Raw genomic sequence first — 13,369 nt, forward strand, 5'->3', positions numbered from 1 at the left:
TGGCAAGCTCAGCCAAAACCCAAGTGGCCACCATTGGTGTTACTAAGACACTAAAAATTGCCTTCAACATTTATTTTTTTGGAGACAGATGCAGTGAACCAATCTTGAGGACCAGGGAAGACATGGCAGACTTCCTATTAGTGAACTTGAAATTTATGCCTTTGATCTCGTTGGGATGGAACATAGGGGGAATGGTGGTGGCAGCCACTGTCGGACAAACTCAAATTTGAGACAGAGGGGAAAAAGTTGCACTTTGGCCTCCTGTGAGCCAAAAGGCAAAAAGAAAATTATTCTTCTCAAATTATGAATTTACTGTTAGCTTCAATCTTGAAATTAAGGGAGACATTGAATTTAACTCAAAATTCTGATTTCTTACACTAAGGGATGAACACTTTCAACTTATGGATTTCTACATCTTAGTCAATATTGCTAGTCCAGGGTCTCCAATCACTTTCTTTTGCTACTTCCCAGTGGGACCATCTATCTCCATTACCCCTGCTCAGAAGTTGATCTTATCACCACTGTTGACCTGAAAACTCCTGAACCCTCTACACCTACACTTCTAGAAGGCCTGTTCCCTACAACTTGCAAGAGTGTTTGTCCTCTTTTGTGCTACCAGTGTTCTCTAATTATGTCCACAAGGTGGTTCTCACCCTTGTAGTTTAAAAGAATCACCTGGAGGGCCTGTGATAGCACAGATTGCAAGGCCCCAGCCCTGGAGCACTTCTTACACATATCATTTCTAAAGCCAGTGTCCAGCCATCATCAGATCAACAACAAATATTTATTGAGTGTCTACTACAAGCCAGGCACTGTTGTAGGCACTGGATTCAACAGTGTAAAAAAACCACACACACATACATATATTCATATATATGATCTATGTCATATTATATACTATCTATCTGATATAGATCATGTATATGAATATATCTTATTTTAAAAATGTCATTATCTCTCTCTATATATTTATCTACACACACACACATATATATAGATCTATATATCTGACCTCAAAGAGTTTTTCTTCTGGTACTATATAGTAAACTGTCAATAGTGTTGACATTTGACCTGTTATACAGAAGGAAAAATGGTATTATCATGACCATTAACAGTGCTATGAAAACATGTAATTTTCCATTTCCTAATCATAACTTTTCCATCCACATGTTTCTCCCTTCTGTATCCCCTAGTACACACACATAAATTCATAAACCTTCCAGTATCCCAGGATTTTGGGTCTTATAAAATATTTACTGATTCACTGATACAATATTTGATGTAGCTGACATATTAGAAAAGGCAAATGTAAGAAGGATGTAAGCATGTTTATATGTAATTAATATATAAAAGCAACTGGAGAGAACAGCAAATCTCATTGTTTTCATATTGGTAAATATTAAAGAATAGTTCAATAATTTTCAAATTAGCCTCAATGATCTCTATGGCTACCTAGGCTTTCCTCCCTCTCTGTTTCATGAGCTACACCTTGTGTTAAAATGTTTGTGGCACTTTTCAAGAGCCTGGTATGGCTACTTTTAACTGCCGATGGGTCTGAGCAGGCAACATCTGGATTGTCCTGTGTGTCATTCCGAGGAACTGGCAGGTCTCAAGAGGTCATGTGATGCCATGGAAAGGGAGTAGACAGAAGCAGAGGTGAGCCTGATTAACTCTGCTCAGACTGAGGATACTTTCTCAGGATGTCTGTCCCAGGCCTGTGGGCCATGGTCCACTGTCCCTCCCTCCCTCACTTAGGAAAATATAAAACATGTATTTTCAGTTTTGGACAAATTTTCCCAAAGTATCTTAGTTCCTAAAAATGAGAGGTCTTATAAAGAGCAATTGAAATGTAACCGTACTAACCATGATGTCTACTTTCAAGACTTTCACACTGCAGAAGCTCTTAAAAGGCCACCCATTAAAAGCCAGGAGATACTTTCTGTTATTTACATGTAAGGGAGAAATGGTTGACATTTGTGAGTGGAATATAAGAAGACTAGTTTCAATATTCCAGGTTACATATTTCTTCTCTGTTAACATCATAACAAAATTTGACGCTCATTGTAATTTCAAATCAGTGACATCAAATTGTAATACTGTCTCAGAATAATATTCTCTTCCTATTGCTACCCCAATCAGTGATAAAACATCCAAGTTCAACAACAGTCCAAGTTCAACAAATCAATACAATTTCTACATATCAAAAGAATTTTTAAAAATTAATAATCCTGTTTAGGAACACAGTTTTATAATAGAGACCATGTCCCATTATTTATGATTTGTATGATTCAATCTTAAGTGATCTAAATTCTGATTAGTAGAAAGCTTTGGGTATAAAAGTGAAGATTTGGTAAGCCATACTGATCCTTAAAAATGGCTAAGTCATCACTTATTTCTCTTGAGCAGCTGTCACCTTCATAATCCAAAGGGATTAATATTTCTGCTGAGAAGTGACCTCCACTGAGCCAGTCTCTTTTCAAACTGTCTAATATAAAGCTAAGACAAGGAGAAATCAATCCTTATCAGTGATCGAGCTGGCTCATTAAATATTGCCACCTCATTTAGTGTAACAAAAGAACACAGTACTGTATTCTGGAAAACACAAATAAATCTAAAATAAAAACATTCTCATTAACATCATTCATATGCTAGTAATAAATTAGCTTCCTTAAATTTTTAAAAAATTGTTTACAGAATCCATCCTTATTTTCTAAATTAACAAAGATGAGTTTTAAAAGTGCAATAAAAATTCTTGAGGTCTTCATTGCAGTTCAGACAGGACTTCTTAGTGGTTTCCAAGACACAGCTTCTTGTCTTGGTGCTGTTCTTCATCTGGAGGTCTGGATCTCAACACACCATCTAGCATTCAAGAATAACAGTATCCAGAAAACCTTATTTCAAATAACATCTGAGTTGTAAGATCAAAATAACAAATTTTAACAGGAGAGATTCACTTTCCCTTAAAATTCTCAACTGTTAAAGAACACATTCTAGATAATTCACTCAGGTGATACAGCGGCCTTTAAAAATGCATTCACTCAAAAGTCTAAGGCCAACAACTCAAAAAATATTTTTTCTTGGAAAAAGTCATTATTATTAGATTGGAAAAAATAAAATACACTTACTTATCCTCCAAACAGAGGTGGAAACTGTCTATGGGGCGGGGAGACTATGAGGGAGTGAGTCACCACTCCCATAAGCCTACCGTACAAGGGAAACAGACATATCTCATTAGGTGGTAGGAAAAAATCTTCTTTCTCCTGTCTTTTTTGGATAATATTTACAACATTAAAGGATATATGTAATACAGATGGGAGTTCTAAAGTCTAGTAACAAATGAATACACGAGAACCTACCTCCAAGCCCCCATATTAGAATGTTGCCACTTCCTACGTGATCCCCAGTCTGAGCCCATCCTCTTTCACTTCCACTATCATGAATCCTGCAATTTATCATTTCATTGCTTCTTAAAAATAACTTTACCACATATATTAAACACTATATGGTTATTTTTGAAACTTTATGTAGAAATTGTATCGTAATATATTTAGACTTCTTGATTTTGTATTCAATATTATATTTCTAAGATACATCCATGATTAATACAGATATACTTAGCTTATTTCCACTGCTATATAATATTCCATTATATGAAAATACCATAATATTTTTGTCTAGTCTCTAAGGAAGATCTGCATCATTCCTAATTTTTGCTTTTAAGAACAATGTTGTAATTAATTCTTTGTCTCTTGGTCTTTTATACACATGTAAGAGTTTTCTACGGCCTATAGATAGAAGCTATATTGCTGAGTCATGGAGTACATGTCTGTCAACTTTACAAAAGTAATGTTAAATGTTTTTCTAAGGTGGCTGTACAAATGTTCAGTCCAATCAGCAACACAAAAATTCCCACTGATCCACATCCACTAGCATTTGGTACTAGCAATCTTTAATTTTGCCACCATAACAGATGTAAAACATCACGTCAGTATTTGCATTTCCCTAATTGCTGATGAGTTTGAGCATTTTTTTCATGTGTTTACTAGATAATGTGTTTCATTTGCTCTGAAATACCTATAACTCTCTTTTACCCATTCTCTCTTAAAAATTCTTTAAATCTTCTCTGTATGTACTGGAAACCAATTTATTATCAATGTACAGAAATATATTCTTCTAATAGGAAGCTAATCTTTTCATTTTATAATACCTTTTGGAGAAGAAAAGACCTTAATTACAATGTTTTCTAACTGCCCCACCTTTTCATTTAGTGCTCTTTGTACCCCATGGACGGTATCCGAGATCATAAAGATATTCAATGTTTTCTTCTAAAACTTAAAATTACTGAAATTTTGGTTTCTGTTTCTGCATGGAAGGAGCTCAGATATTGTCAGACAGTATTAAAAATAAAAAGTTAGCATTATTTTATTCAAGTGGGAACAGACTAAGTAATCAACAACTTTTCTTAGAACTTCAAGAGAGGGAAGGGCATGGAGCAAACCCCTGTCCCTGAGATTGGAGAGGCAGAAAAATACCGGGAGTCTCAGCTAAATGGAGCAGATTCATGAGCAGAAACTGCCCTGAGAACCAGAGCAAGGACAGGGAGATCTGAACTGTACTTGGTGAATGCTGGAGGCTCCGTGCAGATTTAGTCATGGGGGAAGCCCCCACAATATTGCAAGATGCACCTCAAAGAGCTTACCCAGGTTTTCACAGTAATTACAGGGAGAGGGGAAAAGACACCATTTTGAAATATGCCAGGGTTCTTAAAAGGGTAATCTAATTAAGCAGAACCTATTCTGCTGGGATATTATCAGAGCCTAACTGACTTGGAGGAAGGAAAATACCCAAATCCAGTCTATTCTAGGCATCCTGTTTCACTGAGGAGGGGAGAAAAAAACAGAGAGAGAGAAACACTTATGAAGTTCACAGCCCAAAGGCACAGGTTTGCGAAGACTAAGACCTCATCACAGGGCTCATAGAGGTTTCTTCCCCTACACTTTATTGCTAAGGGCCAGTTACAACATAGATTCCTTCTAAGTGATCTAGGAACAATAAAGCCTGGATACAGGTCCTCTGTTGATTATAGGAGACATTCTCTTCTGTTCCATGACTTGCCTTTGTACTCTTTTAATAACTTTGATTGAGGTAACGCTGGTTTACAACATTTTATATGATTCAGAGGTATAGGTTCACACCTCTTCAGATGTGTATACTAGGCCATGTAATGTATATTTTGATAAATAAATGCTCATAATTTTAACAGGTAAACTAATTGATCTTTAGTGGATAGGGCTGTTGGTATCCTTTCCTTAACAACAGGGAATTATTTATTGACACTCTCAAACACTGCTATTGAGTCCACATTATTTAATCAGGTCCAGATATTTTTTTTCTTTAACTTTTTTCCTGATAGTTTTTTTAAAAGAAAGATGAGGTGAATATGTACTTTTTCCAGATTGCAAATAAAAGATTTCCCACTTGAATAAAATAATGCTAAGTTAGAACACAAAACCAAGACATTTGCATAGAAATTATGTTATAAAGATCTTTATATTTTCCAATTTTTCAGAGTAATTAAGTCATTATTACTAAGAAAACTTTACTTATTATGCTAAACTTCCATTTATGTAGGATCCAAGAAGAAAAATAATATACCAAATATTTTTAAATAATATCATATAACAATAAATAATATTCACAATTATGTGCCTAAGGAATGACAAGATCTTACAAAGATTATATTACATTAAAAATATGTGTCATATGTAAATAACAAACTTTTGAAGATTAGGATTGCATATATGATAGCTGTGATGACTCTAATTATATTATTCAAATAACCAAAACATTTCCATTCTCTGACCAATCTAAGTAAATATGGCTATACTCTAATAAGAATGATTATAAACTCATTTAACACTAAACCCATCTAAAGCATACTTTTTTTTTCTAACTGCCCAAGAAGACTTTGTTTTGGTATAGAAGAGTTATTGTCTCTTATTGTTTCATATAAACTTAACTGACAAATTCAATTTGTATATGGTTATTTGTCATGGAAATATTCTATAGGACTAATAATTAACCAGCACTTTCTATCACATCTTGTTTGTGAAAGAGCAAATGTCAAAAATCTACTGTGAAAAGACCACAACAATTTCTAATACCTGATCATTAAAATTTACTATTTAGTCCCTTAACAACAAAGCTAACCACAGGAAGGATTTGTAAATACTTACTTTCTTTGCTTTCAGTCTCATTTTGTTCAAGAGCACAAGGTCCTAATGGATTCAGCTGCCACTGTTAAAAGGCACAGTTTATTTATATGTTCAGGAAGGATTTAACAAAAAGCATTTTAGCACCCTGCTTTTAAATGTCAAAAGTGCTTTTAAGAAAAAATAGTGAGCACACTCATATTAACCAAGCTCTAGTAATGATTCTGAAGGATAAGGCTTCTGGGATCAGAGTCAATATCCTTAAAAGAAGGAAAACTTTTAAAGGTCCTTTATTTTCATTTTACAGATAAGTAAGTAGAACGCTAGAGAAATGAAGTGACTTGACCAATGTTACACACTAAGGATAGTGGTAGATTAGAAACTGAGTCTGTCCATGACTGATACAGTAGAATGTCCATACCATATGCCATCTCCTGGTCCTGTAGCATCTCAAAGCAAATATATAGATTATACACTAAATATCAGCTGACTGTAATTTTCCATCTTGACGATTCAGAAATAGGGAAGCCTGAAAATTCTTGATTATTACGGAGAAGACCAGAGAAGTGGATAATAAAAACCAAGTATGGGCCCTCCCTGGTGGTGCAATGGGTTAAAGCATAGCAATACAAAGCTAGCTGCAGCTACTTCATGAGTTCAGTCCCCAGCCAGGGAGGTGACCCAAACATGAGGCAGACTTTCCTGACCCGCACACTGCTCCCCTCAGCAGTGTACCTAGTCCATCTGCCTGTTATGCACCCCCACTCTGTCTCTGGTGAATCCTCTCACCACCCTTGTAGCTCTGGTCTGAACCCCAGTTCTGTATGCATAAATAAATAAATCTTAAAAAAAAAAAGAGGGCTAACGGGGGTTGGGGGGGTGGGGAGGGAAGTGCATGGGATTATGGTGATGGCACACGGGTGACTGGGTGATGGGAAACCCGAGGGGATTACAATTGAGATGGAAAAACAAAAAATGTACGAAATGATGTAAAAACAAACTGTTATAAAATAATAATTAAAAAATTAAATAAAAAAAAGAGGGCTCTCCCTGGTGGTACAATGGGTCAAAGCAGTACATTATGAAGCTATCTGAAGTCACTGCAGCATGAGTTCAATACCTGGCCCACAGGGTGTGGCAGACCTCTCCTGACCTGCTTGCTGCTCCCCTCAGCCATGTACTTTATCAATCTACCTGTTTTGCTCCCCACTCTGTCTCCCGTGAATCCTTTCACCTACCACAGCTCTAGCCTATACCCCAGTTCTGTAAGCATAAATAAATAAATGTTTAAAAAAAAGAAAAGAAAAACCAAGTAGATCAGTACAGCCCTTCCTTTCTTACATAGCTTAAAAAAAACCCCATCATCAGAATCACTAGTGATTTTTTTTTTAAAGATTTATTTATTTGTGCATACAGAACTGGGGGACAGGCCAGAGGCTCAGGGGCGGCGAGAGGCTTCACCAGAGTCAGAGTGGGGAGCAGAACAGGCAGATCGACGAAATACACTGCTGAGGGGAGCAGTGGGCAGGTCAGGAGAGGTCTGCCACGCCATGTGGATCACCTCTGGGGCAGGCGGGGATCAAACTCATGCGGAAGCGGCTTTAGCTTCTCAGTGCTGTGCTTTAACCCACTGTGCCACCAGGGAGGGCCCCCAGAATCACTAGTGATTTAACCATTTCTCCAGAAAGATAAAATTAAGCGAACAGTACCTGGGAGCCTGTTCCATAAGTTCAGTTCATCAGATAAACTAGTTATTATCATGGACCCTGAGGGGTGATGAGATACAAGACAAACATTTGAACATGTGTGATACGTCTTTGAAAAGACGTATTAGAGGCTGGTGTCCTCGGAAATGTGATGGTTAGGACTAGCACCGAAAAGAATGTGGGAAGTTATGTATGAAATATTAAAATAGCATGTTTCTAACATATCACACCACTAAATTCTATTAATTTGGGCAAAGTAAAAACCAAAAACTCTGAATTTACATTTGTGGATATTCATAAAAAGACTAACTGTAAAAACTCAAAAACAATCTAGGTCTCCAGTAACAGGGGGATGGTTAAGTTATGTCTATAGGTTGGAATATTACATAATTATTGAAAATTATTTTTGAAGATTTTCAAACAAAGTACAGTAACGTTAACAGTGGTATCTATAAGTTGTGGGATGGTATCTGTACTTTATGCTGCTAGTTCTCTGTAATAAACATATTATTACTTTTATACTAACACCCCCCAACAATATGACCTAAAAGAGAAAAATTCACATGTATTAAGTACATGTAGACTTACATGGACTCACATGGACTTAAAGTCTTTTCTTGTTTTCCCAACAAAATTAATTTCCTTTTGCTTTAATCTTTTTTTTGGTAAAGATTTATTTATTTATGCATACAGAACTGGGTACAGTCCAGAGGTGCAGGGGCAGTGAGAGGATTCACCAGAGACAGAGTGGGGAGCAGAACAGGCAGATCTAGGAAGTACACTGCTGAGGGGAGCAGTGGGCAGGTCAGGACAGGTCTGCCCAGCCATATAGACACCTCCGGGGGAGCCGGAGCGGGGGATGGAGCTCGCACCAAAGTGGCTGCGACTAGCTTGCAGTGGGTGCTGTGTCCCGGCCCCATTTGCTTTAATCTTAACAACAAATATAAAATTTATTGACATTGCTATTTACTGATATATAATATCTTGTATCTATTAAGTGGTATTTATTGATACTATGTAATATGCTACTTTTTGATAGCATAAAGTAACTATAATCATTACTGAGATTCAAATTCAAACCTAGAAGAAATACTAAAGTTCATATTAGTTCCCCGTGTTTGACATTTCAAAGTTCAGCTAACTATGTAGTTTAAGTCATTTATTTTAAACCACAGGATATGAGGGAAAGGAGTTAGAAGGCAGAAAGATCTTCATCTAAAGAATAGAAAAATCACGTGTGTCTGAGTGAGGGGCAGTCCAGTGGAGAGCAGGCTCAGTAGGTGTTTCTGTATTCTCTTTCTGCCCCAGAGGCCTTCAGTCCCTCTCTGTCCCATCTCCTTTTGCTTTTCTTGCTCAGTCTTAGTTAGATTCTTGATCTCCTAGCTCTCTTTACAATGGAAAAACTATAAAGCCCATCAGTAAGAAAGATATTTCATAATTTACATAATTCATCATTCACAGACTTGAAGAGTTAGGTCATTTCATCTTTTGAAGAGAATTTAAAAATCCTTTTCTTCCCCCACTTCAGGAGGAATGAAGAGACTTACAGGAGATTTCTCTTCAACTTACTACATGGGAACCTTTGCTTTAGTTTTATAAGAGAGCCCTTTTTCCCATGTCAACTTCTTTTGATGCTGCCTTTTTCTTTTAAAATTGTGATAAAGTTTAAACAATACAATTGAAAATAGAAAAATAAAAATATATGACAAAATAAAAAGGGTAAAAATGTGTATGTGTTTCATACATACACAGATGACGCCAGTACGTTATTATATGTGAGTCACATCTATTAGGTATCTTACACATTCCAGGCACCCTGGCAATCAAACAGGAAAGTCAAGTTGAAACTTATAAAGTGGCCTATTATATGCCTTTTGTACTTACTGTCAAAATCTAGTATTTTAATGCCAGGATTATCATTAAAAAGCAATTTCACTATAGACAGGATCCTTTTGCTACACAGACCATTTTGGGATGACTGGTGAGCCCTTTTTGAATCTGTGGATTAATAGTGTTAATATAGCACTAATGATGATTTCCTGAGTTTTGTGAATGTATTATGGTTATGTGGGGATATACAAGATTCCAGAGTGATAAGAAATAAGTCAACAACTTACTCTCAACTATTTCTGGGAAAAATTTTTTCATAGTTTTTTTTTGAAGTTTCTGTATAATTTAGATTGTTTCTTAAAAAGTTTCTCCTAAAAACCTAAATGGTAAAAAGTAGAGTAAAAATTTTAATTTTCCATCTACTCTAAGAATTATGTGAAATATTAAATCCCTTCTAGTGTTTTTCCTGATTTTTCTAATGAGGAATGTGTGGCAAATGTGCATACTTGGTCATCTGTGTGTATGTAAGTACATATTTTGGGTCATTTTATACTATTTTCATCTCCATTTACCTACCACTCCAAGTCCAAAGGAAGGGGAAGGAGAAAGGTGGGTCTGGGTTTTTCTTTTGTCAGCCACCAGATGGCACTATAAGGTCCATTGATTCTCAATATTCAATGCTCCATTAAGATGTAAATTCTTTCTATTTTTTTCAATACTCCTCCTACCCCCCACCTCTTATATGAACTGGGGTGTAGGCCAGAGTTGAGGGAGTGAGAGGATTCACCAGGGACAGCGGGGAGCCAAACAGGTGGTTTTGCTGAAATACGAAATAAACACTGCTAACGTAGCTTGCAGTGGGCAAGACAGGAGAGGTCTGCTGGGATGTGGGTTAGCTCCCTGCACAGGAAACTGAACTCAGGCAGCAGGGGAGGCTCAAAGATGTACATTCTTAAGGCAGAGATTCTAAAGTGAACATTTATAATTAAGCAAGTGCCTGCACATAAAAAAAAAAAAAAACCTCAATGAAAATAGTTTGCTGAAACTCTTTGAAAGGACAGGAATCACAACATTAAAATAGGCATCAGGGTACTTAACAACAAAAATATAAAGTATTCTGGAAGAAAATGTTATCTACTTACAATAAATTTGCTAACACCCTCAAGTTCTCCAAATCTCATATAAGAAATGTCTGCCTTCTTTTTTCCAACATCTACATCTCCTGCGTAGATTTGTTTTATGCCTGCACCTTTAATTAAAGGTACACATTCATCACATGGGCACTTTGTCACAAAAATCATACTTCTTTCTTCTGGTTTAATTTCTTGACACCTACAAAAAATGTACAAAATAGTAGAAAGGTATTTCACGAAAGAGTGAGTTATATATTAGAAAAATCTCTAAACACTAAAATTGATTTTTAAAATTTTAAAAACAGGCAACATTTAAAACAATACTTACTATTGTTGAATTGGTGGCTCCTCAAAACCTAACAATTTACAAAATGTTAAAATAACATCCAAATGAGCTAATTATTTTATATAAAATATTTATTTATTCTGAGAAATTTGGTAACATTCAGTCTGAATAAAAACAGAATACAGTGTTTTCTAAGTAAGAAATTCTGTATAATATCAGCATGAGGGGCTAGCACCAACACCCCTCCATAAAAGTTTATCATTTAGACATTAACTGATCACAGTAGTCAAAAGATATACCCTTAATGTTCTAGTATCTGATGGGTACTTAATAAATGCTTACCAAATTGAAAACTTAATATTAAAGTTTGATTTTGAGTTAGAGTCTCTTTACTTCTTCTCCCAGGGCAGAATAACTTTATTTAACATATGTTTGAATTTGACAGAACCATACCTACATACAAAATGAAGTAAATAAATCTGTAATGAAGGCACAAGGAAAATAATAAAGATGCGTTCTCATCTGAGGCCACAGAGTGGTGCGTTCTAGTCCTGTGGTTACCCTGGTCTCTAAGTCACCACCCTTCCATATTCATCTCCCTAGTTCACACTCTCAATCTGCTCACCATTACTAGGGCAACAGAATTATATGCATCTAGTCGACTCAAATTATACCTGCAATCCAAGTAACAGTAGCGTGGCTCTTTCAATGTCATTCTATTACCCCACTGCCTGAAAGAGGAAATCTAAATTCAAAGTTATCCCTTGTCCAATCCCAACCTATTTCTATGTGCGCCATGTTTCAGCATATCTGGATTTATTTTTAAGATTTATTTTATTCAAGAATGCGGGTGTGTGTGAGAGGTGCAGTTGGGGGGCAGGTTTTTGTGGGAGATAGGCGAGAGGATTCACCAGAGACAGAGTGGGGAGCAGAACAAACGGTTTTATTGAAACATACTGCTGAAGAGAGCAGCGGGTGAGACAAGAGAGGTCTGCTGTGCCATGTAGGTCAGCTTCCTGGCCAAGGATTGAACTCATGCCACAGTGGCTGATGACAGCATGATAACACTGAGACTTTAATCCCTGGCCACCAGGGAGAGCCTGGAACATTCACATTCTTAAGCACACAATGCACTTTCCTACTTGACTGAGGCTACACTGGAAGCAAGAGTGGCTTATTTCAAGAAACCAGCTCCAGTTGCCACAATCCTCCAAACCTTTAAAGCTTAGCTCAAATGGCTGTTCTTCCACAGAACTTTTCCCTTTCATGCTCCCTCTGTCCCTTGTAGCTCTTGAATTTCCACAGCACTTTGTGCTGGTCTTTCCCACAGAACTGATCCCATTAGGTTGAGTATATTTATTATTGAATTCTAACCTCAAGGACATGAGTTGTGACTTACTCACTTTTGAATCCCCTAAGCTCATAATGAGAAATGCAGAGAAATGTTTATAGAAATGTTCTGAATTAATATCAGAAGGAGGTCATACTAGTTATAATTTCTAACAAACACTATTGAAAGCTATTTGGTTCATAATAAAAGCTATATATTCAGAAAGATATATGCTCTAGATTTAGATAGCAAAAGAGATCTTAAAACATAGAAATATGCAAGACTCTAAGGACAGACTTCAAACAATTTTATATTGGAGTGAGAAGGAAGAAAGGAAAGCAGACTTAGCACATTTGCAGGGCTGGAGGATCTGACTATATGGGTTCTGGGCATTTTATGAAAGGAAGTAAATCACAACTAAAAGATAACTAATTTTAACTAACACTCACTATAGTTTAAAGAAAATACACACAAACGAATTTCATACCTAAACGTCAAGGCATTCTGTTCCGCATGTACAATATATCTGAATTTCCTTATTTCTCGGTCTTTCTGTTTGTCATCCATTTGTGGGAAGTCAGCATATTCAGATCCAACAGGAAAAGCATTATAACCGCATCCTATGAAGTACATTGCCCCTGTTCCATCACAATTTCGCTAAAAAATTAAGCAGACCAATGAAAGGTTAGTTTTCAACATTTTGAAAAGGTACTCTATAATATATATATATTTTTTTATTTTACAAAAGTTTATTTTTACATCATTTTGTACATTTTTTTCCCATCTCAATTGTAATCCCGTGGGTTTCCCATCACCAAGTCACCCTTGTGCCATCACCATAATCCCATGCATTTCCCCCTCCACCCGCCCCC

The 13,369-nt window shown here is 36.4% G+C and overlaps 1 protein-coding gene across 1 annotated transcript in view; it reads right to left on the reverse strand.

Annotated features, from left to right (window-relative positions):
• Positions 1-895: 895 nt before the first annotated feature.
• Positions 896-13,369, reverse strand: part of CDADC1 (cytidine and dCMP deaminase domain containing 1) — a 38,144-nt gene continuing 25,670 nt past the window's right edge. Inside the window, exons 7-10 of the mRNA XM_004680248.2 lie at positions 12,985-13,154; positions 10,891-11,080; positions 6,237-6,297; positions 896-2,859 (exon numbers count right to left, since the gene is read on the reverse strand). Of these exons, the coding sequence (XP_004680305.1) occupies positions 2,786-2,859; positions 6,237-6,297; positions 10,891-11,080; positions 12,985-13,154 (495 nt within the window). The 3' untranslated portion in view covers positions 896-2,785. The remainder of the gene's footprint in view (positions 2,860-6,236; positions 6,298-10,890; positions 11,081-12,984; positions 13,155-13,369) is intronic.

The sequence above is a fragment of the Condylura cristata genome, unplaced genomic scaffold (assembly GCF_000260355.1).
Source record: "Condylura cristata isolate star-nosed mole 26May11 unplaced genomic scaffold, ConCri1.0 scaffold00010, whole genome shotgun sequence".
Taxonomy (NCBI): Eukaryota; Metazoa; Chordata; class Mammalia; order Eulipotyphla; family Talpidae; genus Condylura; species Condylura cristata.